The sequence below is a fragment of the Hyperolius riggenbachi genome, chromosome 2 (assembly GCF_040937935.1).
Source record: "Hyperolius riggenbachi isolate aHypRig1 chromosome 2, aHypRig1.pri, whole genome shotgun sequence".
NCBI classification, from domain to species: domain Eukaryota; kingdom Metazoa; phylum Chordata; class Amphibia; order Anura; family Hyperoliidae; genus Hyperolius; species Hyperolius riggenbachi.
In genome coordinates this window covers 379,524,012-379,549,084 of record NC_090647.1, presented here as the reverse complement: position 1 = coordinate 379,549,084, position 25,073 = coordinate 379,524,012, and the positions used below count along the sequence as shown (strand labels likewise).

General features: G+C 43.1%; 1 protein-coding gene across 1 annotated transcript in view; it reads left to right on the top strand.

Moving 5' to 3' along the window:
- ATP5PB (ATP synthase peripheral stalk-membrane subunit b) overlaps positions 1–22,524 on the top strand; it is a 130,142-nt gene extending 107,618 nt beyond the window's left edge. Inside the window, 2 exon segments of the mRNA XM_068269746.1 lie at positions 10,125–10,304; positions 22,368–22,524. Coding sequence (XP_068125847.1) covers positions 10,125–10,304; positions 22,368–22,439 — 252 coding nt within the window. The 3' untranslated portion in view covers positions 22,440–22,524.
- The last annotated feature ends 2,549 nt before the right edge of the window (positions 22,525–25,073 follow it).

Below are 25,073 nucleotides of genomic sequence, written 5' to 3'. Positions count from 1 at the left end.
AGAGCAGCATGGAATGGCGGTGAAGGAGCAGGAGGACTTTAGGGGGCTAGTAGAAGCCCCAGGTAAGTAATTGGCCGATTTTCCTTCAGTTTAGTATGCCTTTAAAAGATTCCAGTAGCCGGAGCCTAGCCTATCACTGGGGAGGGGGGGGGGGGGAGTTCGCAGGGCGGGCAAGATACCTCACCTAGTAGCACCCAGCGTGTCTACACCCACCCAGCTACTTTTTCATACCACCTGCCTGGAAAAAATTTCTGGGGAGAACACTGGACAGTGTATGCTGGTTTGTGCTGGGTCCGCTACCGAATTCGGTGAGAGACTTGACTATATTGTATGTAGGCGCACAGGTTGCGAAGCGGGTATTGCACTATTGCTGTGCATTTTTTTTCTCCCATATCTGCATATGAATGCTGAAGACCTGCTGATGAGAAGCAAGAGAATATACTGGCGAGGCCACAAACTCATTTGCTGATCTAAATTGGTCGGCCATATAATCCGGTGAGCATATATGGTTTTAATGTTTTATGAAGGAGTCTCAGTCAAGGAAGCTATGTGGGACTTTGATATTAAAGGGGCACTACAGCGAAAAATTGTAAAATTTAAAATATGTGCAAACCTATACAAATATGAAGTACATTTTGTCCAGAGTACAATGAGCCATAAATTACTTTTCTCCTATGTTGCTGTCACTTACAGTAGGTAGTAGAAATCTGACAGAAGTGACAGGTTTTGGACCAGTCCATCTCTTCATAGGGGATTCTCAGGGATTTATTTATTTTTCAAAAGCACTTAGTGAATGGCAGTTGCTCTGCCCAACTGCCAAAAAACTGTGTAGTGAGCAGGGAAGCTGGCCAGCATCATTGTTTAAATCCTTTTTAGGGAATATCTTTATCAAGAATAAAAGCCTTGCTGAGAATCCCCTTTGAAGAGATGGACTAGCTCAAAACCTGTCACTTCTGTCAGATTTCTACTACCTACTGTAAGTGACAGCAATATAGGAAAAAAGTAATTTATGGCTCATTTTACTCTGGACAAAACGTACTTATTTGTATATGTTTGCACATATTTTACATTTTACAATTTTTTCGCTGTAGTGCCCCTTTAATGTGTATTGGAGACTGTTTTTGTTTTTTGAGTAGTGTATGCACTACCTTTTAAGCTGTGCATTGTATTGTTGAGCGCCACGCCTTTCTATTAATGGTATATCAATACTCTCCACAGTAATGCTAGGCATTCAAACCTGTCCGATCACCCACGGCGGATCGATACCGCGCTCGATCGCCGCGGGCGGGACAATGGAAGTAACTAGCGGCTGATAAGGGAACTGCCCGCGGGGAGGAGCGGGAATCGGCCCGCGCGGGACGAGCGGGAACACGCCGGCATCGAGCCGCATAAACGCACCGTGTATGCCCAGCATAAGAAGTGATTTAGTGGGGTTAGATACTAGCAAGAGCTGTTCAGGACCAAATTGCGCTTGAGCCGCGCTGCCTTACTTGGAAAAATCTGAACAGCATGCTGTTAGGGAGACTATAATTTTGTTTAAAGTACATTAAATGGCAGTAGGATCACCTCTGGAGCATATCTCTTAACATCTTAATGTCATGTCTGGCCCAAATTTATAGGGTGTGGTATGGTAATTAAGTGTGGTAAATTAGGATTACACCATAATGTATACCAGCAATTACGTTTTGGTAATCGAGATTTGATATACAGGTAGTCCCCGACTTACGAACGATTTACCGATACGAACGGCATAGATTCTGTGTTTCCATGGGAACAAGTCAAAAAAAGTTTTCAAATTGGACTTGTAGTTTTTGAGAAAATCGATTTAAAAAAAAATTCAAAGAAAAAATGGCTTTTAAACTTGTATAAGCAGGTGCAGGGGGGACACTGAAGGCACAGAGGAGGTACAGGGGATAGAAATGGCACAATGTTCCGACTTAAGAACAGATTCCGGTTAAGAACAAACCTACAGTCTCTATCTTGTTTAACTGGGGACTCCCTGTATTCCCATTCTCTAAGCGTAATTTTCATCACTTCAGTGACAGCTGGAGAACATTTGAAGCCTCGAAACGGTAAGTTCTAAAGTGCTTCATAAGAGCCTAGAATAGCAGCTTCTACCACCAGTGCTGGATTTTCAAATTTCTAGAGAACCACCATTTTATAGTAACGAATACTGCTTCTAAACAATAAATGAAATTAGGCATAGCAAGTCCTCCCTCAGAAACGGGTAACTGTTTGGAGGGGAAATGCATGGTAATTTATGTGACCAAATAAATGGGATCAGTATGTACTTTCAGTGAAATATTTACCAGAAATCCATACTGGAGTATTATGAAATACACAATTAAAACTTAGAGAACATAATTTTAATAGCATTTATGCGTCCAATTAGGTGTAAAGGTAAATTATTCCATGATGTTCATTTCCTTTATCTTTTTAATAATTGGTAAAAAGTTGTTAGGCAAAAATTCTTTCAGATCCTTTTGAATTATAGTACCTAGATATTGGAATTTTTCTGTCCTTTGCGATGTTGTATGCATAGATCCTTGTAGGATATCTGTTATCAATAGGGAAAAGAATAGAATTATTCCAGTTAATTTTTGAATCAGCCAAGTACAAGAAGTAGTCCGCATATAGTGAGACTTTTTCTTCAAGGCCACTCAATTTCAGTCCCGTGATTGTTACTGAAAATAAATATGGCAGCCTCCATATTCTTCTCACCTCAGTTGTCCTTTAAAGTGTACCTGAGATGACCCCCCCCCCTTCCCAAATGCATACCTGGGACTTCCTCCAGCCCCCTTCAGGCTGATCGGTTCCTCGCCATCCTCCGGTAGGCGGCCCGGTAATTTCGCAAGTTAGCGCATTAGCAGTCTGGCCAGGTGCATTCCCGTTGCAACTATTGTGGCTGGGAGCACATGGATCTGAACAGCGTGGGGGAGGTTCAGTAGGCAAGATTGAGATACGTGATGGTGTGTGTTTGTGGTGCTGTATGTGCACCCTCCCCCCCCCCCCCCCCCCCCCCCCCCCCCCCCATAATAAGTGCCGCATAGGGAAACAAGGAATGGGTAATATGATAATCTCCCTGCTGGTCCTCGTTGGCTCTCGACTTGGTCTAATTTTTCAATGTTGGTACCTGTCTGAGTTTGACATCCCTGGTCCCATCATTAGCTGGGCGGGTGGCAGGCGGATATTCTATAAGGCATGGTAATACTGTTCAATACCTTATTACACGTTCTCTGGCGTATGACAGTAGACTGTATTAGACACTGTCATATACAGTGATTGTGTGAATATATGAGGTTTAAACTATAACTACTCATTGATCAAGCGCCAGGTTTTCTCCATTTGTTTATACTGTCACAGTCGGTCAAGAGTTTGGCCAGTTATGAAGCCTTTAGGCTTAGGATTTAACACCTCTCCGCCCCCCGGCCTCCCTCCCTCCCTTGCACAGAGGAAGTCTGGATGAGGCGCATGGTAAAGCTTGTTTTGAAGAAAATTTTGAATTGAAATCGCAGCTTTTCAGAGAGCCTTGGCACTCAGTCCCAGGTAGCAGGGGCTTATGGCGTTGTAAAAGTGAGTATTTCAAAGAAAAATGCCTACAGTGAAACGTGATGTTGGCAGTGTCCTTATGTGGGACTGCATGAATGCTGCTGGTATTGGGAAGCTGCATTTCATTGATGGTATCATGAACTCAACAATGTACTGGGTAGACTCCAGCTCTATACCTTCTGTGAAGGCATTTTTTTCATGGCTATAATACTACTATGTAGGAGCATACAGGTCTCTATGTGATTGATGGCAGTCTCACACTTAGCCTCCACCACAGTTATGTTACCATACTCCTATTTTGCCATGTCCTTTTTTCTAATCACTTTTAACAGTACTCTGCCGTGGTGGGATTAGCTACACCCCAGTATCCTCTGACTGATTGCCAGCACTGGGGGGGGATCAGCAAAGACCTCGCACCTTACAGCAACGTACTTTTATTTCTTTCTTGCATATATATATATGTGTATCAGTACCAAAGTGAGACTGACAGTTATGATACTTGTGTCAAGTCTCTCCCCATACTTGTATATATGTTATTTGGAGACCTGTTCATCACTGGTTTACAAGACTACAATCCAGCTGATTGACCAGTGACCCCTTACGTCACTTATTTTGTACATATAGGTTAGGTCCTCGTTGGGACATAGTTTGATGGGACATGAGCCAGCTGTGCTGCTTTATAGTAATTGTACAATATGGGGACTGAAGGACCCCACAAGAGAAGGTAATTGTCACTTTTAATTTAGATTGTAGAAGGCCTATGGGCCCATATAAGTTTGCACATATGTGACTGCAGTGCCCGCAGGTTGCCTCTCCTACCAGTGACAGGAAGGACCCTGAAGTAATAAAGTATTTTGGGAAGCAAAGTCATGTGGGCTGCATGGATACGACCACTCAATGAAATAGGTCCAGGTAGTGAGGAGAGCCTGTAATGAAGCAATCAAAGGCACATAATTAATATGGTACGTTACATGAGGGTCTGCCATAATCTTTACCCCCAGATACAACACATATTGGAAACTTATTTTAAATCCAAATTGAGAAGCAATTTCACTGGAGACCAGAATTGGTATATTGCACAGTACCATTTCCAATAAGTTCAGAGACAGCCCAGAGACCCCTGGAAACTGATCGAATATGGCCAAAAGATTGATAATAGAGGTGAGGGGATTAGAAATAGTTAAGGCCAGGTCATCTGTGCAGCTCAATAGCCTTAGGGAAGGCCCCATGACGCCGAATCTCTGCAACCCCTGCCTCATATATGACCAAGACACAGTCGAAAGCTGTCTTTATGTCCAGGAGGACAGCTAGAGGATGCTTTGTGGCATGTGCATGGTGTATAATATCCAGCAGCTTCCTAATGTTGTCAGTGGCTTGCTGTAATGGAAGTAAGCCAACTTGATCCTTGTGTATTAATGAATTAAGGTATTTATGAACTCTGGTAGCAAGTAGGGACATGAATAACTTATGGTCACAGTTTAGAGCTGCAGCTGAAAGCTCTCTTCTTAGGGCAGCAAAATCCACGACCAAGAAAGTCGTGGATTTTGCCAGGGGTGTTGGGGGTGATTAATTTAGTTTACAGCCATGGGGATGCAGCATTTTTAGTTAGGGTAAACATGCTTAAGAGGTTTTTAAAATAAAAACATGATTTTAAGGAGTCTTCAGAGTCTTTTTAAGGTGCTAGATTGCCTCGTGTATCAGACGGATTTGGCTCATTCAATTGTGACCTAGCTAGGATCGAAAGGGTGAGGCAAAAGGTATACCATCCAGGAAAGAGGCAACATCTGTCTCAGCAGGAGGATGAGGCTCTGAATACAGTGACTTGATAGTAAGAAAGAAAGCGCTCATGAATGGAATCAAGGTTGGACATTTCAGAGCCTTTCAAGAGACTGATCCTTCTGACAGAGTTCAGCTGCCGTCTCTCGCGGAATCTGGCCGTCAACCACCTGTCTGGTTTGTTAAGCAGCTTGTGACATTTGGACTGCGCCCATTTATATACTTTTACAGCATGATTAGAGAGGACATCAATCTGCAACTTGGTATCCTTAAGTTTGTACAGCTAAAGAGATGGCCAACTCTGATGCAAGTAGTCTATTAAGTTTGAACTGCAAATTGCAAAGAGCCTCAGTTCTGAGGCGTGCAGTTTGAGATGCCAGGCCAATAATCTGGCTAATATAGGCCTTATAAGAGCACCATAGAGTGGCCTTGGAGACATCAGCAGTGTTATTCAAGTCAAAGAAATAGCACAATTTAGTCATTTTCAGCAAAGTTAGCGGCAGATGTGAGAAAAGATTTAAGTCTGCACATTTGACATCAACCAGGGGAATTGGAATTTGAGAAGGCCAGGACTACATCGAGGTCCGACCAGAAGTAGGGGACATGTCTCGCATAGATTCAATGCACTAGGTTGGTAGCATTTGTAAATAGATAATTCCTGGAGTAGAATAGGTTGAGGAGAATAGTATATCCCCTACTCGGGCCATGGTATTCACGCCAGGAGTCGGTTAGGGACAATAAGTGCAGATAGTCCATAAATAACATCCGTTTTGTTTTTGATCTATCTGGAAGAGAGGCGGAGGAATTAAGGCAACAATTGGGCATTTTGTTGAAGTCCCCTGACCAATATATAACAACATAGGTCAGAGGCAATAACTGTTTGGCACAGGCCAAAAAAGTGACCAAAGGATCCTCCAGTTGGCAATACACATTGACTATGCAGATGCACTGGCCATTCAAAGTACCCAATAATATCAAATATCTGCCCAGATAATCAGCTATAGTTTGAGTAGGCTCAAATGAGAAATTATGTAAAACCTGTACCTTACGTAAGGGAGATAAAGCCAGAAAAACCTGTCTAGATGAGGAGTGTAAAAATTTAGGTAAAGACGTCAAAGTAAAATGGGTTTCTTGTAATGCTATCAAGTCCGGCCTGTGCCTCGCATAGTCCTGCATAGTCTTCCATTGTTTAGAGGGAACATTAAACCCTCTCGCATTATGAGACCATATTCTATACATAGGAGAGGAAAATCTGTAGGAAAAAAAAAAGCCATAACAATAACTCTGAAGGTGACCCCTTGGCGTCAGATCAAATACAGGAACATGGAACATATTCAAATTTAAGACCCTAAAAAGAACCAAACTAGCAGCAACTATAGTTGCATTGAAAGCAATAGTCAACATGAGGAATTAGGGATTAGATTGTGAGCTCCTCTGAGGGACAGTTAGTGACAAGACAATATATACTCTGTACAGTGCTGCGTAATATGTCAGTGCTATATAAATACTTAAAAAAATTTTTTTAGGATAAATCCTCATCAAAGCAGCTGCAGATGTGAAGGATGTTGTTAATATCTCCCACATGCACAGCATCATAGTATAGGGGGTCAGCAAAATACCCCTGAACTGGCAGGAAATGCTTAAACCGATAACACTAAACTTGATCAGCAAGTCCCTGATCAGGAATGGGAATAAAAATAAGCAAACGGCCAACAAAAAGACATGTGCAGTGAGCCCAGAAGGAGCAAAGTCCAGTAGGACTGCCATTAATTTGTATCCTTCAGGTAAGGCGATGAACATGATACTTTACAAGGGCACCAGGGCAAACAAAACAAAGGGTCACTTGAGGGTAGACCATACTTTCTCAGAGGAGAGTACAGGTATGCAAATCTCACATCTATAAGGCCGATCAGGTCAATCCTGTGTAGCTGTTGGGGACTGGAACAAGGGGACCGATGATCTGTATGCAGTGTTCTCCCCAGGGCTCTTTAAGTGGGCGGGCCACCCGGCTGCTTTGAGATCCCGCCCACCTACCTTGCTAAGGCTGATGAAGTCACGCAGGCAGAGTGTTCCATTGCCTGCTATAAATCAGTGTTCAGCTCTCGCTATACACTGCAGGAGCGTGCCTGTGTGACCTGCTTGAACAGTGATTGGCTGGGTGGGTTGTAAGGGGCAGGGCTGGTTTACTGTCTGTCACCGATTGGCTGGGCGGGTTGTAAGGGGCAGGGCTGGTTAACTGTCTGTCACCGCCATAACGGGAAGCCTCTTCTATGCCTTGTTGTGACTGTCTGTCACCGTTTGGCTGGGCGGGTTGTAAGGGGCAGGGCTGGTTAACTGTCTGTCACCGCCATAACGGGAAGCCTCTTCTATGCCTTGTTGTGAAAAGTTTGCCTAGGGCAGTAAAAATTACAAATCCAGCCCTGGCTGTACTAGTTGGGCAAAGTCTGTGAAAAGTTGCTGCTGCAAGTGGCTTGAAAGGACAGTGTGTGGGGGTGATTCTTGCAGAGTTCACATGCATGTAATTTCATATGAATGTTATTTGCTGCTGGGGTAGAGGGGTGTTGCAGATAATTTACTATGATACTGACCCCTGTTTACTATCTGCAATACCGCTTGACCCCAGCAGCAAATAACAACCATGTGAAAAACAAAAATCACCCCCTTTATGAAATGCAACAAACACCCCTGTATGAAATGTGAAATTACTCCCCCCCCCCCCCCCCCCCATATTAAATGCAATAATCACCCCCGTATGAAATGCAACTATAACACCCATATTTGGTGTTCTCTCCAGGCTCTTTTAGACGGGTGCATCACCTAACTAAGTTTGGTGAGCAACCGGCTGTCATCAGCTCGCCTCCTCCTCATCCTTTTCTTATGCTGTAGGTAGAGTTGCACCTGCCCCGCATTCCCCCTCGCACCCCACCCGGCTACTTTTTCATGCCTCCCGGCTGGAAAAAAATCCTGGGGAGAACACTGGAGATGCCTTTGAGATGGGACCTCAGACCACACTCGGAAGGGCCTAAGAGGGCTCTGAGGAAGCGGCTGAGGTTCATGAGTAGGAAGTGGGATTTTACGAAGTTACATTTTCCGAGCATGATTTTGCACATACATTTGCGATTTGTTGGTTTGAAAGGTAAGCGAGAAGGGAAAGCCCCACTTGTACTTCATGTTCGCTCCAATTAAGGCTTGAGTAATGGGCCTGAAGTCCCTGCACCTGGCCAGTGTGAGAGGAGACAAATCAGCAAATAGCTGAACCGTAGTCAGCACCCCAAGCAGGGGGTAAAGAGATCTAGCAGCAATCAGAGTTGCATCCCTCAACTCCTCATCCTGAAGCTTAAAGGGGAACTGAAGAGAGAGGTATATGGAGGCTGTCCTGTTTATTTCCTTTTAGACAATACCAGTTGCCTGGCAGCCCTGCTGATCCTCTGCCTCTAATACTATTAGCTATAGCCCCTGAACAAGCATGCAGCAGATCAGGTGTTTCAGTGGTTCAGACTTATAAGTCTGATCTGACAAGACTAGCTGCATGCTTGTTTCTGGTTTTAATCAGATACTAGTGCAGAGAAATAGACCAGCAGGGCCGCCAGGTAACTGGTATTGATTAAAAGGAAATAAACATGACAGCCTCCATATACCTCTCTCTTCAGTTCCCTTTTAAGAACAATATCACATTGGGAAATCAGCATTGCAAGACCATTGCAGAGCTATGTGGATTCACACAATGCGAAGGTCAGCAGGATCCACTTGGGGAAGGATGGCTGAGAAAAGGTTAAGCGCCATCTCTTTAAGATTTGTAATGGCCTCCGGCCCCCCTCGGATATGAATGTTACCTCGTCTAGTACGGTTCTCCAGGTCTTCCAGCTTAAATTCTAGGACTGCGTTTTTATCAGCCTAGTCATATAATTGTGATTTGTCAGCCTCAACCGTGTCAGTAATTGTCAGCTTGGTGCTCTAGGTCAGCCACACAGTCTCCCACCTCCTTGATCTGGCGGGAGAGATCACTAACTGTCGCGCTCAGTAGCTTACCGATCCGGGAGAATAGCTGCTGCTCCTGTCTCTTAAATGTGTTCGTCGTCAGCAAAGCGTGAGTTGAGGAGCTGGGAGGTTGGCGTTCAGGCATGGAGGGAGCCAGGGTTTCTCAGCTTCATGGTGGCCATCTTAGTTTTAGCCGCTCCTGGTCATTACCCGGACCGGGGAGAAGCAAAGAGAACAATATTTCCCATCCTGTCTCACTGGCTGCTAAGAAACCTGCCGGTGCAGAGGCGGAGCTCACAGATCAGCATGCGCTCATCTCGCCTCCGCACATGCACCCCCTATATATCCATTGTTTTTGCGTCTTACTATGGAGAATATGTGCAGAAAAGAAAAAATGCATACACAATTGAATTTGCCAGTAAATCCTGAATGACATGATTACTACAACAACGAAACATTTGTAAAGTGCTTTTCTCCCATAGGACCCAAAGCGCATAGAAACTTGAATGCTACAAGCTTTTTATCACCTTGAATTGCATTTGGCCCTGTATGTCTTAATCCATGCCCACGTGTGAGGAAATGCAATTACCAGAAAAAGTCAACTTCAGATACAAATTTTAAAGGGGCACATTTTCAGTCTTTTTTCAAGAAACGTTGTGGATATGATCAACAGAAAAGTCATGTTTGCCTTCTTCAGTCTCTTGTCTAAAGTATTTGTGTATATTTTGTTTTTCCATAATGAGACAATTCAAAGATTAATGTACAGCTTTCATAGGTTCCTAACTTTTATTTTTGCTCCCTCTTTGCTTTTAAATTCACAGAATAATGTGAAAATGCTTTTGGAAATCAACTACAGAGAAAGATTGCTGAACGTCTACAGTGAGGTGAAGAAGCGTCTAGATTACCAAGTGGCTCTTCAGCATCTTCTGCGTCGCAAGGAGCAGGATCACATGGTCGGCTGGGTTGAAAAGAATGTAATACAAAGTATTACTCCACAGCAGGTGGGCATTTTTTCTTTCAAAACATAAATTTAAGTGAAACAGGTGACATATTCTGCAACAACTGAATGCCACATTCTTTTACAGAATCACCAGAAGGAACCTTGTTTGTTATAAATGCATGCATTCTTTATTGAAATTGTAAAAGGAGTCCAAACAACCACCTTTTAATGGTGGGAAAAAGTGCAAGTTAATAGCAAAATACAATTGCATGCAAGAGTCATTTGAGAAATACATGGTAGTAGATATAATACAGATGAGCATATCTGTGGGTTTATTTGACTCCTCAATAATCTCTGTGGGCAATAACATATATCCTATAATGTTTATATCCTATCACAAAAATGTTGTAAAGTCATTCTTCAAGCAAAGAAAAAAAAGGCTATTTGTACGTAGACTCTGCTAATTTGCTGGCTTGAGAACCCAAATTAACCTGAGCACATAACCGCTTTGTACTCTGCAGAGACTTTAAAGTCCGCCCACACTGCCAGGGTTCTGACCAATTGTTCTGATCTGTCTTGTGCTGTACGGAAGATTTGTTCCATCTGTCTGACCACTGTGCCGTGGTAGGGGGCGACTGGATCTCCACAGAATAGGGACTACTGCTCTAGCTGCATTGACAAGATGTATTACTATCAATATTTTGTAAGATTTATATGAAATGTCATTAGAATGTAGTAAATAAGTTTCAGGGTGGAAGTCTAGGTGCAGAATATAAATCTTTTGTGTCCATGTGTAAACTCTTTCCCAGTAATCTTTTAGAAGAGAGCATTCCCAGAGAATGTGGAACAAAGAACCTTTTTTTTTATTTTCGCAGCGCCAACATGCGTCAGCGATATCAGGGTTAATTGTATGTATAACTACAGGAGACCTGTACCAGTGCAATAGGATTTTAAACCCCTGTTCTTGAAAGAGTGTGTTGAGCGGTTTTATGTGACAATGTAAGTCGGAGACTCTACAGGTAGTGCAGAATTATTAGGCAAATGAGTATTTTGACCACATCATCCTCTTTATGCATGTTGTCTTACTCCAAGCTGTATAGGCTCAAAAGCCTACTACCAATTAAGCATATTAGGTGATGTGCATCTCTGTAATGAGAAGGGGTGTGGTCTAATGACATCAACACCCTATATTAGTTGTGCATAATTTTTAGGCAACTTCCTTTTGGCAAAATGGATCAAAAGAAGGACTTGACAGGCTCAGAAAAGTCAAAAATAGTGAGATATCTTGCAAAGGGATGCAGTACTCTTAAAATTGCAAAGCATCTGAAGCGTGATCATCGAACAATCAAGCGTTTCATTCAAAATAGTCAACAGGGTCGCAAGAAGCGTGTGGAAAAACCAAGGCGCAAAATAACTGCCCATGAACTGAGAAAAGTCAAGCGTGCAGCTGCCAAGATGCCACTTGCCACCAGTTTGGCCATATTTCAGAGCTGCAACATCACTGGAGTACCCAAAAGCACAAGGTGTGCAATACTCAGAGACATGGCCAAGGTAAGAAAGGCTGAAAGACAACCACCACTGAACAAGACATACAAGCTAAAACGTCGAGACTGGGCCAAGAAATATCTCAAGACTGATTTTTCTAAGGTTTTATGGACTGATGAAATGAGTGAGTCTTGATGGGCCAGATGGATGGGCCCGTGGCTGGATTGGTAAAGGGCAGAGAACTCCAGTCCAACTCAGATGCCAGCAAGGTGGAGGTGGAGTACTGGTTTGGGCTGGTATCATCAAAGATGAGCTTGTGGGGCCTTTTCAGGTTGAGGATGGAGTCAAGCTCAACTCCCAGTCCTACTGCCAGTTTCTGGAAGACACCTTCTTCAAGCAGTGGTACAGGAAGAAGTCTGCATCCTTCAAGAAAAACATGATTTTCATGCAGGACAATGCTCCATCACACGCGTCCAAGTACTCCACAGCGTGGCTGGCAAGAAAGGGTATAAAAGAAGAAAAACTAATGACATGGCCTCCTTGTTCACCTGATCTGAACCCCATTGAGAACCTGTGATCCATCATAAAATGTGAGATTCTAAAGGAGAGAAAACAGTACACCTCTCTGAACAGTGTCTGGGAGGCTGTGGTTGTTGCTGCACGCAATGTTGATGGTGAACAAATCAAAACACTGACAGAATCCATGGATGGCAGGCTTTTGAGTGTCCTTGCAAAGAAAGGTGGCTATATTGGTCACTGATTTGTTTTTGTTTTGTTTTTGAATGTCAGAAATGTATATTTGTGAATGTTAAGATGTTATATTGGTTTCATTGGTAAAAATAATTGAAATGGGTATATATTTGTTTTTTGTTAAGTTGCCTAATAATTATGCACAGTAATAGTCACCTGCACACACATATATGCCCCTAAAATAGCTAAAACTAAAAACAAACTAAAAACTACTTTCAAAAATATTCAGCTTTGATATTGAGTTTTTTGGGTTCATTGAGAACATGGTTGTTCAATAATAAAATTATTCCTCAAAAATACCACTTGCCTCATAATTCTGCACTCCCTGTAGTATGAACCCTGGCTCAAGATGACCACTCGCCGTGGTTTTGTTTTGTTTTTTCACCCCAAGCCTGCGTTAGGAATACTATCTGGGAGGGTAAAGGTCAAAGCCATCATCTCTAATAATTGGGGGGGGGGGGGGGGGGGGATGTTCAGGGTTTGTTGACAGGAAACTGAATTGCCATGTACCTGATGGATGTATCGGTCATCTGAAACGGGGGGATAAAAGCATGTAAATGGGTAAAGAGGGGTAGGTTTAAACAAAGCAAAAATTTGAAGAAGTTAATATTCTAGTTGAAGTGGACAACAAAGTAAGCCATCTTCTCCAAGTTTTGGAGTTTAGTAACCAGGTTAGAACAAATAAAAGATCAGCAAATGCTGACCTCTTTTGTTCAACACCCCTTCATAATAACATCTTCTATGTACTACTCTAAACACACCCAATTCAGAAAAGGCTCTAGTGAAATAATAAAGATTAGACGAGAAAGCAGGCACCCCTGTCGCATCCTGTTGGCTAGATAGATAGAGCCTGAAATTAAACCATTTGCTTTGACTCAAGCCAAAGGGTTGGGGCCTGAGCCCATTGACACTGTTGTGTCAGCTTTTCAGTTACACTTCAATGTTACAGATGCTGAAAAGCGGACACAACTGTGTTAAAGTGGATCCGAGATGAACTTTTACACATTGCATAATTGTGTTCCTTTCCTATTGTTTATAGGGCATTCCTCAAGCCAAATACTTTTTTGTTTTAATAATCTAATTCCCTATAAACTAAACAAGCCACACCCACAGGTTTTTTTTTTTTGGTTTTTTTTTTAGACAGTAGCAAGTGCTCATGGGAGCTCAGTTTGGGCAGGAGGATGGGGGGTTATTACTAGCCAGAGATTTCAGAGGCAAAGGGGAGGAGGAGGAGGGGAAATTAGGTTATTTTGCTCAAAATGCAGAAAAGCCTGCCTCTGTAATGTTTACAAACATGGCTGCTGTCGTATCACAGGAAGAAATAATCATATTCTACTAAAGCCGTTAACAGCTAGATTTGCTATCTAAACTTTAGATAAGATATATAGATAAGTTACTTATTATAGTTAGTTTTTCATCTTGGATCTGCTTTAATGGGCTGAGTACAGTAAAGTAGAGTACAGCAAGATAACCCTGTGCAACATCTGAGTACCCAATTCCATATGGCCCAAAAAAGCTTTCAGGAAGTCCCAAGCAATCCTGTTGAAAGCTTTTTTTAGCATCAGTGGAGAGTACAAAACCTCCACTTAACCACTTGCTGACCGCCCACTACCTATGCGCGGCGGCAAGGTAGCTCCCCCAGGACTCCTGGGGGACTGATTAGCCGGGGATGCGCGTGCATCCGCCGGTATTAGGCTCCACCCACCAATTAGCAGCGCCGGCGGGTTGTAAATACCCCGATCTCGACGTTACTAATGTATAATACACTTTGTTAAGCTAACAAAGTGTATTATACTGGCTGTCTCCTCCCCTGGTGGTCCCAGTGATCGAGCGACCACCAGGGGAGGAGGCAGCTGTGTATGTAATCACACAAGCACACTGATCCTGCCCCCTGATCACCCACAGCACCCCTCAGGCACCCCCCCCCCTCAATCACCTCAGACCACTGTTTGCACCCAATTACCCCCCCCCCCCCCCCCCTAATCACCCATCAATCACTCCCTGTCACTATCAACGCTATATTTTAGATTAGGCTCTAATCAGCCCCTAGGGGTTACTGATCACACACACACACACCCTCAGATCCTCCCCAGACCCCCCTCCACCCGTGTACTGTATACATCTATTCTCCCCTGTTATCACCCATCAATCACCCCATCCCCACCTGTCACTGCTACCCATCAGATCAGACCCTAGTCTGCCCCTTGTGGGCACCCAAACACCCGCCCACACCCTCAGAGACCCCTCAGACCCCCCCTGATCACCTCCCCAGTGCCTTGATTGCATCTATCCTCCCCTCTAATCACCCCCTGAGACACCCATCAATCACCTCCTGTCACCCCCTATCAGATCAGGCCCTAATTTGCCCCGTGTGGGCTCCTGATCACTCGGCCAAACCCTCAGATCACCCTTCCGATCACCTCCCCAGTGCATTGATTGCATCTATCCTCCCCTCTAATCACCCCCTGAGACACCCATCAATCACCTCCTGTCACCACCTGTCACTCCCTAGCACTCCTACCCATCAGATCAGGTCCTAATCTGCCCCCTGCGGGCTTCTGATCACCCACCTACACCCTCAGATTCCCCTTAGAACCCCCCCCGTTGTTAATCAAAACTCAGTGACCATAGCTTTCTACTTCACAAGTACTCCCTTTTACTAGGTAGGTGCTCTTATTCCTGGGCAGGAATACCCCCTAAATTTAGCAGTCCACCATGGCAAAAAAGGGGTATTCCGCTGAAGAGGCAGCCGAGATTCTGGCCCAGTGGGGTGAGTGCGATTGGGAAGCCTCATCCAAGGAATCATCCGGGTCAGAATATGAACCAGTGAACAGCAGTGGCTCTCTGACAGATAGCAATGATGAGGTTAAGGTCCCGGCTTGAGCCAGACGTACCACACCCCATGCCACTGGACCGCAGGTGGTGCAGGATCAGACTCGAGGGCAGCAGAGTGGTGCTAGCGTGGTTTCGAGTTTTCTTGATGAGGCATGCACCAGCAAAGTAGCATCTCCTGGACCTAGCACCAGTACTACCATAGACTCTGGTGAAGTGGCGAGCACCAGCATGGTAGTAGAAACTAGTTCGGTGGCACCTGCATTAAGGCCCGAGTCGCAGCCACCAGCAAAATGGGCCTGTACTACCCATAGTCTTCCAGACGTGCCGGAAAATCCCAATTTGCAATCCCCTGGTTCCGCCGCACCCGTACTGCCCCCTTTCACTGCCCAGTCTGGAGTCCAGGTGGAGACAGATAATCTAGGATCGGCCCTAGACTTTTTTTCATCTGTTCTGCACCGTGGATCTCTACGACTTAATTGTTGCTGAGACAAACCGTTATGCCACACAATACGCAACCGCCAATCCGAGAAGCTACCATGCCCAGCCTTTTCGGTGAAAACCACTCCCAAGTTTCCAAACTTAACATTTTTTGGGGGCCTTCTCCTTAAAGAGACTAACAAAATTTTGAGCCTTATTTCTTCTATCCTATAAGTTCCAATGCCAATACAACCTGTTATCTAAGAGGCCACTCTGCTTATGACCAGTTCCACAAAATTCAGCCCCTCATAGACCACCTGTCATCAAAATTGCAGATGCTTATACCCCTGAACAGTCATTTTGAGGCATTTGGTTTCCAGACTACAGGTTTTGGGCCCCTAAAATGCCAGGGCAGTATAGGAACCCCACAAGTGACCCCATTTTAGAAAGAAGACACCCCAATGTATTCTGTAAGGTGTATGGTGAGTTCATAGAATGTCATTTTCCACTAACTTGTGACAAAAAAAAAATGTACTTTGTAAAAAAAAAATAATAAAAATCAATTTCCCTTAACTTGTGACAAAAAAATATCTTCTATGAACTCACCATACTCCTAATGGAATACCTTGGGATGTTGTCTTTCTAAAATGGGGTCACTTGTGGGGTTCCTATCCTGCCCTGGCATTTTAGGGGCCCTAAACTGTGAGGAGTAGTCTGGAAACCAAATGCCTCAAAATGAAGTGAAATCCTAAAGGTACTCATAGGACTTTGGGCCCCTTAGCGCACCTAGGCTGCAAAAAAGTGTCACAAGTGGTATCGCTGTACTCAGAAGTAGTATAATATGTTTTGGGGTAATTTTTTACACATACCCATGTTGGGTGGGAGAAATATCTGTAAATGGACAATTGTGTGTAAGGAAAAAAAAAATCAGAACATTGTCATTTAGAGATACAGTATTTCTCCCACCCAGCATGGGTATGTGTAAAAATACACCCCAAAACACTATATACTACTTCTCCTGAGTACGGCGATACCACGTGTGACACTTTTTTGCAGGCTAGGTGCGCTAAGGTGCCCAAAGTCCTTTAGGCTTTACAGGGGTGCTTACAATTTAGTACCCCCCAAAATGCCAGGACAGACAATGACCCTATTTTGGAAAGTAGACACCCCAAAGTATTCAGAGAGGGGCATGGTGAGTCCATGTCAGTTTTCATTTTATTTTATTTTTTGTCACAAGTTAGCAGAAATGGAAACGTCATGGAAAAAATCACTTTTTGCACCCCAGTCTGTAAACGCTATAACTTTTACCCAAACAAAAAAAAAATCCAATAGGCGTCTATTTATTGATCAAAGACATGTAGCACAAGAAGTTTAGACAAAAATGTGTATAGAAACTTTACTTTATTTGAAAAATGTCACCACAGAAAGTTAAAAAAATCATTTTTTTGACAAAATTCATGTCTTTTTTTGATGAATATAATAAAAACTAAAAATCACAGCAGCAATCAAATAGCACCAAAAGAAAGCTGTTTAGTGACAAGAAAAGGAGGTAAAATTAATGTAGGTGGTAGGTTGTATGACCGAGCAATAAACCGTTAAAGCTGCGGTGGTGTGAATGGAAAAAAAAGTGTCTGGTCCTTAAGGGGGTCTAAGGCTGCAGTCCTTAAAGGAGTTATCCGGGCTAAATACAGAAAATAAACGCTACTTACCGGGGGCTTCCTCCAGCCCCAAGCTCCCAGGACCTCCCTCGCCGCACCTCTGCGCGCAGCTGTTCGCCGGAGCTCCGTCCCGGTCCCCGGCGATGACATCAGCGACCTTCAGGTCGCTCTGTACTGCGCCTGCGCGAGTGGCGCTGTCAATCACCGTGGGCCGGAGCGGATTGCGCAGGCGCAGAACTACTGCACAGTCTGCTCCGGCCCACGTGGCGGTGATTGACAGCGCCGCTCGCGCAGGCGCAGTACAGAGCGACCTGGAGGTCGCTCTGACGTCATCGCCGGAGACCGGGACGGAGCTCCGGCGAACGGCTGTGCGCAGAGGTGCGGCGCCGGAGGTCCTGGGAGCTTGGGGCTGAAGGAAGCCCCCGGTAAGTAGCGTTTATTTTCTGTATTTAGCCCGGATAACTCCTTTAAGTGGTTAAAGTCGTACTGTAATGACAAAAAAAAGGAGTTTAACTTAGCTGGCGCTTCTACCGGCCCCCCGCAGATGTCCTGAGCCCGTGCCAGGACAAAATTATCCTGACGCAGCCGGGAGCGTCTACCTACACTATGTACTGCGCCTGCGCAGTAAGATCCCCGCAACGTCAGCAGGAGCAAGGCCGCGCATGCGCAGTGGTCACAAACTGGAAGCGAACTGCGGCAGGGCACCAGAGGCTCATTTTGTCCCGGCGCGGGCACAGGACTTCTGCAGGGGGCTGGTAGAAGCCCCACAGGTAAGTTAAACTTTTTTTTTTCATTACAATAGTCCTTTAATGCTTGGTAAGTCAAGTGTGAATAATTGCCCTCTTGGTGCTATCCCTGGCTTCTCTGCCAGGCATAATGCTCACTTAGTCAGTATGAATTCAAGAACCCGCAGCAGACGTTTATTCAGAATCCTTGCAAACAGTTTGACATTGGTATTCGGCAAGGAGATAGGGCTTCCCTGGCTTATGAATGACTGTCACATGCGCCTCCAAAAACAGAAAAGGATAGCTTACAATCTAGAGGGTATTTGAAAAAGGAGAATTTAACCTTAGTGGTAATCCCGAGTCAGGCTTGGGATGGAAGTTCGCAGTTCGCAGCAAAGTGCTAGCTGCGTCCAGCAAAAAAAAAATTATGTAAATCGGCCCAGCAGGGCCTGAGCGGCACCCTCCGGCGGCTTACCCCGTGTCACACACGGGGTTACCGCCAAGGAGGTTAATGTGCACGATGCCTGATTATGGAATGGGGAGAAAATGAAATGGTTGCGCATCTAACCAAGATGCACCTGATAGATACTCACTGCATAGGGATAAAAAGCCTCTCAAAGGCACAAGTGTGCTCATTGCAGTGAAACAGGTGCATTAAAGCGGAATATAACCCTGCATTTCAACTTTGCTCTAAAACATTATTTACAGCATATTATATGCAACCAGCATTTTTTTTTTACTAGACCAGCATTGGAAGGGTTACACACAGAGCTTTAAAGTTCTGTGGAGAGAACTGCAGATGCATCCGAAGCTTACATAGATACATTTAACTAAACAGAATGTAACAAGTGAGGAATGTTACACACTCTTTGGCTGTCCTCGAGCTCCTGCACGTCAGAGAGAGTGAGTCACATTCCACAGTTACATTCTGTTTAGTTCAATGTATCTAAGCTTCTAATGCGTCTAAAGTTCGGTGGAGAGAACTGCAAAGCTCTGTGTGTAACCCTTCCGATGCTGGTCTAGTAAAAAAAAAAAATGCTGGTTGCATATAATATGCTGTAAATAATGTTTTAGAGCAAAGTTGAAATGCAGGGTTATATTCCTCTTTAAGAACAAATGCATCTCACAATACACACAATGGAAGCAAATCCATGCGTTAAACATTATCCGGGGACCTTACCCTTCTCTTTTTGAGAGAGACATCTGTTCCACGCTGCAGAGCATTTTAGCAGGGACGGCTCGTGCAGCCCGATTAAAGCACTGCATGCTACTTTATTCTGACAGAACCCTCTGCATCGCTGATATGCCGATGTGAGCATAACCTAGACCTACAATTGAATCACTTGGGATGATATTATGTTGTCCGTTGCAACAAAACACAATGAGCACAGTATGGAAAAAAAGCTTTAGTGGCATTTTCTTTTCCTCCGATTTGTGTATAAAGAGGAACTCCCATGAAAACATTGTAATAAAAAAGTGCTTCATTTTTACAATAATTATGTATAAATTATTTAGTCAGTGTTTGCCCATTGTAATTTTTTTTTTCTTCTCTGATTTATATTCTGATATTTATCACATGGTGACATTTTTACTGCTGGCAGGTGATGTCAGTGGAAGGAGGTGCAGCTTGTTTTTTTAGGCAGTTGGAAACAGTTGTAAACAGCTGTTATTTCCCACAATGCAACAAGGTTCCCACTGTGTGATGTCAGAACTATGGTCCTCACATCATACTGTGGGAGGGAGGTGAGAATCCATTTGTGAAAAGAAAAATATTCCTCATGGGAAAGGGGTAACAGCTACTGATTGGGATGAAGTTCAATTCTTGGTTACGGTTTCTCTCTATAGATGTTACAGTAACCCTGAATTTTTTAGCTCAAGGTCAGAATTCCTGTGTTTTATATGCAGGAAAATCTGTAATTTGTACATGTTCTCAGTTATACGTTTTGAGTGTGCTTTGCAAAATTTCTGTGTAAATCGTGAACTTGGCGTACTTTAACCACTTCACAACTGAGGGGTTTTACCCCTTGAGCACCAGAGCAATTTTCACCTTTCAGCGCTCCTTCCATTCATTCGTCTATAACTTTATCATTACTTATCACAATTAAATTAACTATATCTTGTTTTTTTCGCCACCAATTAGGCTTTCTTTAGGTGGAACATTATGCCAAGAATTATTTTATTCTAAATGTGTTTTAATGGGAAAATAGGAAAAAATGTGGGAAAAAAATTATTTTTCAGTTTTCGGCCTTTATAGTTTTTAAATACATGCTACTGTAATTAAAACCCATGTAATTTATTTGCCCTTTTGTCCCGGTTATAAAACCGTTTAAATTATGTCCCTATCACAATGTTTGGCGCCAATATTTTATTTGGAAATAAAGGTGCATTTTTTTCAGTTTTGCGTCCATCCCTAATTACAAGCCCATAGTTTATAAAGTAACAGTGTTATACCCTCTTGACATAAATATTTAAAAAGTTCAGTCCCTAAGGTAACTATTTATGTATTTTTTTTAATTGTAATTTTTTTTTTTATTACAAAAAAAAAATTGGGGAGTGTAGGAGGTAATGAGTTAATTTTTAGAGTAAAAGTAATGTATTTGTATATGAAAAATGCTTTAGGGTGTAGTTTTACTATTTGGCCACAAGATGGCCACAGTAACATTTTGTTTATGCGACCTGCAAGCGTACAGGAAGTACGCTTGCAGGAAGGGTTAGGAGGCTGGGACACTGTTTTTTTTCTCACAATGATTGCTGCTTCTCATAGAAGCAGCTGATCATTGTGGGGGGCAGAGATCAACGAACGGGAAAGGTTTTTCCCGTTCTTTGATCTCCGGGCGAGCAGGCGGCGGTGTGCACGAGCGTGGGGACGGGCAAGCGGGAGTGGCGTCAGGGATGGATTTCTCCGTCCCTCGGTATTAACAGGGTGGAAAAAGGGACGGAGAAATCCGTACCGCTGGGGGTAAAGTGGTTAAAATATTGCTCAGGGAATTTCAGACAGTGACATTTTCATAAGCTTGTTTTAATTACACAAACTAGAACATTTTTTTTTATTATTATTACAAGCGTCCCAGAATTCCTGAGGTTATTGTGAAGAGACTAAGAAAGAAGCTAAAAAATCACATTACTGCAGCAAGCATATATGCTGTGTTGTATTACATATAATATTTATAATCCATACATTCCTTATAAAGAGAGAATTTTTAAATGAAGTTACTATTCCATTAATAATTTTAGTATATAAATATATTAATACAGTTTAATGATGTGTTCTGTAAGTGAAGGCTTGTAACAAATTACAGCAAGAGATTGTTGATATAGCAAAACCCCCATTATCCATAATTCAGTTAACCAGAAGTCTTATGCAACCAAAAAAGTCTGGCCTTCCAGAATGCATATATCTTTTACTCTTCCTTATGTAGTAATAAATCTTATATAAATTTGTCCTAAATGTGTTTTTAATTACTGTATTTTAACATTAATGCAGTTTATGGTGAGTATAAACTGCAGACCTATTCAAACTTTAGTATAGGGATGTAATATCAGAAGTGTATCATGCAAGATAGATAGATATTATCATTCTTGATTTATAAAGCGTCAACATTCCGTGGCACTGTACAAAGTAAGAAACAAACATGGGGTACATAATACAGACAATGGTGTACACCAATTTACAAAATGCATAGATGGTGACAATGCAGTACAAGAAATCCGATGCACACAAGAAGTCTACAAGCATCGAAGTACTAATTAATGGACGTCCATACATTCTAAAAGACGTCAAACAAGCCCGATATGCAGATATAACTGAATCTCTGCAATTCCCGCATAGAATTTCGGATGTGGAGTCTCAGCCTATTGAAATCAAAAGCTGCTTCCAAATCTGGGCAGGGAATGCTGCCTGCAGCAGTTTCCTGCACAGCGTATCTGAATCCCCATAGTTGTGCATGGGGCGGCTATAGCAAATCGGATATCAATCTGCACCAGCACAGTTGCCGTGTCTGACTCTAAAATGGACACGGCACCCCAGTGGAAAAGCAGTCTAACGATTCTCTTACTTTTGCCAGATGCATATGATGCTGGAATTTTTTTTTTTTTTTTTTGCACTGAATGCATGTCCAAATATATTAACTTGTTTTGTTCATCTTCTTATTCTATTCTTAGGGCTTGTTGAAGTTGTTTTAGACATGTTTATATAAAAAAAAGTTAAAGGTTTTGCACGTTTTCAAGCACTAAAAAAATGTGTTTTCATTGCAGCAAAAAGAAAGCATCGCAAAATGCATTGCTGACCTGAAACTTCTATCTAAGACCGCACAAGCAAGGGCCTGAGTTTTGCTGCAAAATTATACAGCAAAGGATACTAGCTGATTAACATCTCTCCTATACTGAACCATTAAATAAATATTTCTGTGTACTGTTGTTTGCCCTTATTGTTTGTGTGTGTGTGTGTGTGTGTGTGTGTTTCCTGCATGTGTCTGTCCTATGAAGATGTACACAGTCAGCATCTGAATACTCTTATGTAATCCTAGTTAATGTATCAGACGCCTTTCTGTTCTTGACTTCAGATTCCAGTCCACCTTACATGACTAGAGCAGGCCATACACTAAGCGAGACCTTCCATCCCTCGTATCAATTTTGCTGCTAGTCTCTGCACCTGCTCTAAAACTGCAATATCTTGCCTGTAATGTGGTGCCCAGAACTGAATTCCATATTCCAGATGTGGCCTTACTAGAGAGTTAAATGGGCAATATTATGTCAGCATCTCGAGTTTTTATTTCCCTTCTAATGCATCCCAAAATTTTATTTTGTATCCCGTTTACTTTGTATGATGCTAGACCATTGGTGCGACCAAAGTGCATGACATTACATTTTTCAACATTGAATTTCATCTGCCAATTATGTGCCCATATAGCCATCCTATCCAGATGCTGTTGCAATATGTCACTATCTTCCTGAGAGTTGATGATTCTGCACAATTTTGTATCATCTGCAAAAATAGCAACATTGCTTTCTACTGCATTTACTAGGTCATTAATAAATAAATTTGAAGAGCACTGGACCCAGTACAGACACCTGTGGGACCCCACTGCTAACAGTCACCCATTTTGAGTATAATCCATTGACCACAACTCTTTGTTTTCTGTCCATTAGCCAGTTCCCTATCCATGCACACAGACTCTTCCGCAGTCCTTGCATCCTCAACTTTAGCACCAGACTTTTGTGGGGAACAGTGTCGAAGGCCTTTGCAAAATCCAAGTATATCACATCTACAGCATTCCCAATATCCACATTAGCGTACACTACCTCATAAAAGCTGAGCATGTTAGTCAAACAGGACCTGTCTTTAGATAACCCATGCTGATGCTGAGAAATAAGATTTTCTACTATAAAGTATCTCTTAGTAACCCCTCAAATAGTTTGCATACAACTGATGTTAAGCTTACAGGTCTATAATTTCCTGGATCTGATTTTTTTTTTTGCCCTTAACTACCTTCGGACCGCAGTCATTGAAATCTAGGCCCCGTTTTGGTGGCTACCTGGCTGGCAGGGCGTAGATTTCAATTAACCGATACCACGTGTTCTCGCCACTCCCGACTATCTCACTGCTGTTTCCCTGCTGCAACTCACTTGCTCTGACATCTCTATAATGGTAGGTCAGGAGCCAATGAAAGTGGCTCCTGACCGGCTCACAGGAACTCTGCCGTCGTAGAGACGGCAGAGTGGGTGGCCCAGGTTCCTGACGTGCGGCAATTTGCCGCGATTCTGCCATTTCTGGTACCAGCTGTCTCTGGTCCTTAAAGTGGATCCGAGATGAACTTTTGCTTATTGCATAATGGTATTCCTTTCCTATTGTTTATAGGGCATTCCTCAAGCCAAATACTTTTGGCTTCAGGTACACCTACCCTGCTTTTAGTTTCATCCTTCTCTGCTTAGTCTGCCTGTTATCAGTTCTGATAAGAATCCCTGACTGAGCATTCAGTCTAGGTTTGACCCGGAATAATCATAGCTGAGTCAGTCTTCTGTGAAGTCCTTTCAAGCCCAAGCCTGCCCCCTCCTGGCTCAGCTTTCCTGCTTTGCATACTCAGAGCTCTGATGACATGGGAGGGGCTGCTTGTGCTGAGAAAGAAGCTCTGAAACAGACAAGTGTGGCTGCTGTAGTATTTCATCTTTGATCTGTGTGCACTGTGCAGTCGTCCTCATCTGTGCAGTTTCATTCCTATGAGAGACACTTCCTACAGGCAGCCACACAGCATACCAGAATAATAAAGTTGAAAGCACACAGATGAAAGGCTGCTGCAGAAGCCCTGCTTGTCTATAGTTTCATAAAGCCTAGACAGCACATCCAGAAAAGCTCATAACCCGGAAGCAGAAGGGGTATGAGCCGTGGCCATATTGGATTTTTCCTGGAGAAATAATGGATAAAAAAAACACTCAAAAAGGCACACCAGAGTGGTGAATTTTTCAGGCAGAGCATTTATTCTTTACAAGCTATCGATTCATATGTTTATTTTGTGTGAAACATTCATCTCTGGTTCCCTTTAAGTGGTTAAAAAAATGGCAAAACAGTGGGCTGTATTCCAATCTACTGGAACTCTGCCAGTTGAAAGAGACTCAAAAGGTAAGAAAAAAAATCCTAAATTGACCTCCCCAAAAGGGAGGTTATAAACCAACCTACCTACCTCTTTAGGAATGCAAATGCACACTCACAACACCGCCGGGAGATACAAACTGTGGTTGGTGCGGCCAGCCTGAAGAGAAGAGGGTACGTCCCAAACGGACTGGTGACCAGAGGAGTAGCATCTCGTAGGTATGTAGTAGTACTCCCCCAAAGGCACACTCAGTTTACAACCTTCCTTATGGTGTGGTTCACTTAGAAAGTTATTTCTGTTATCATGGGGCTTTTAAAGAGTGAAAGTATTAACCATTCCAGTGAAAGTATCTCTTGAAATGTCTATCATATTT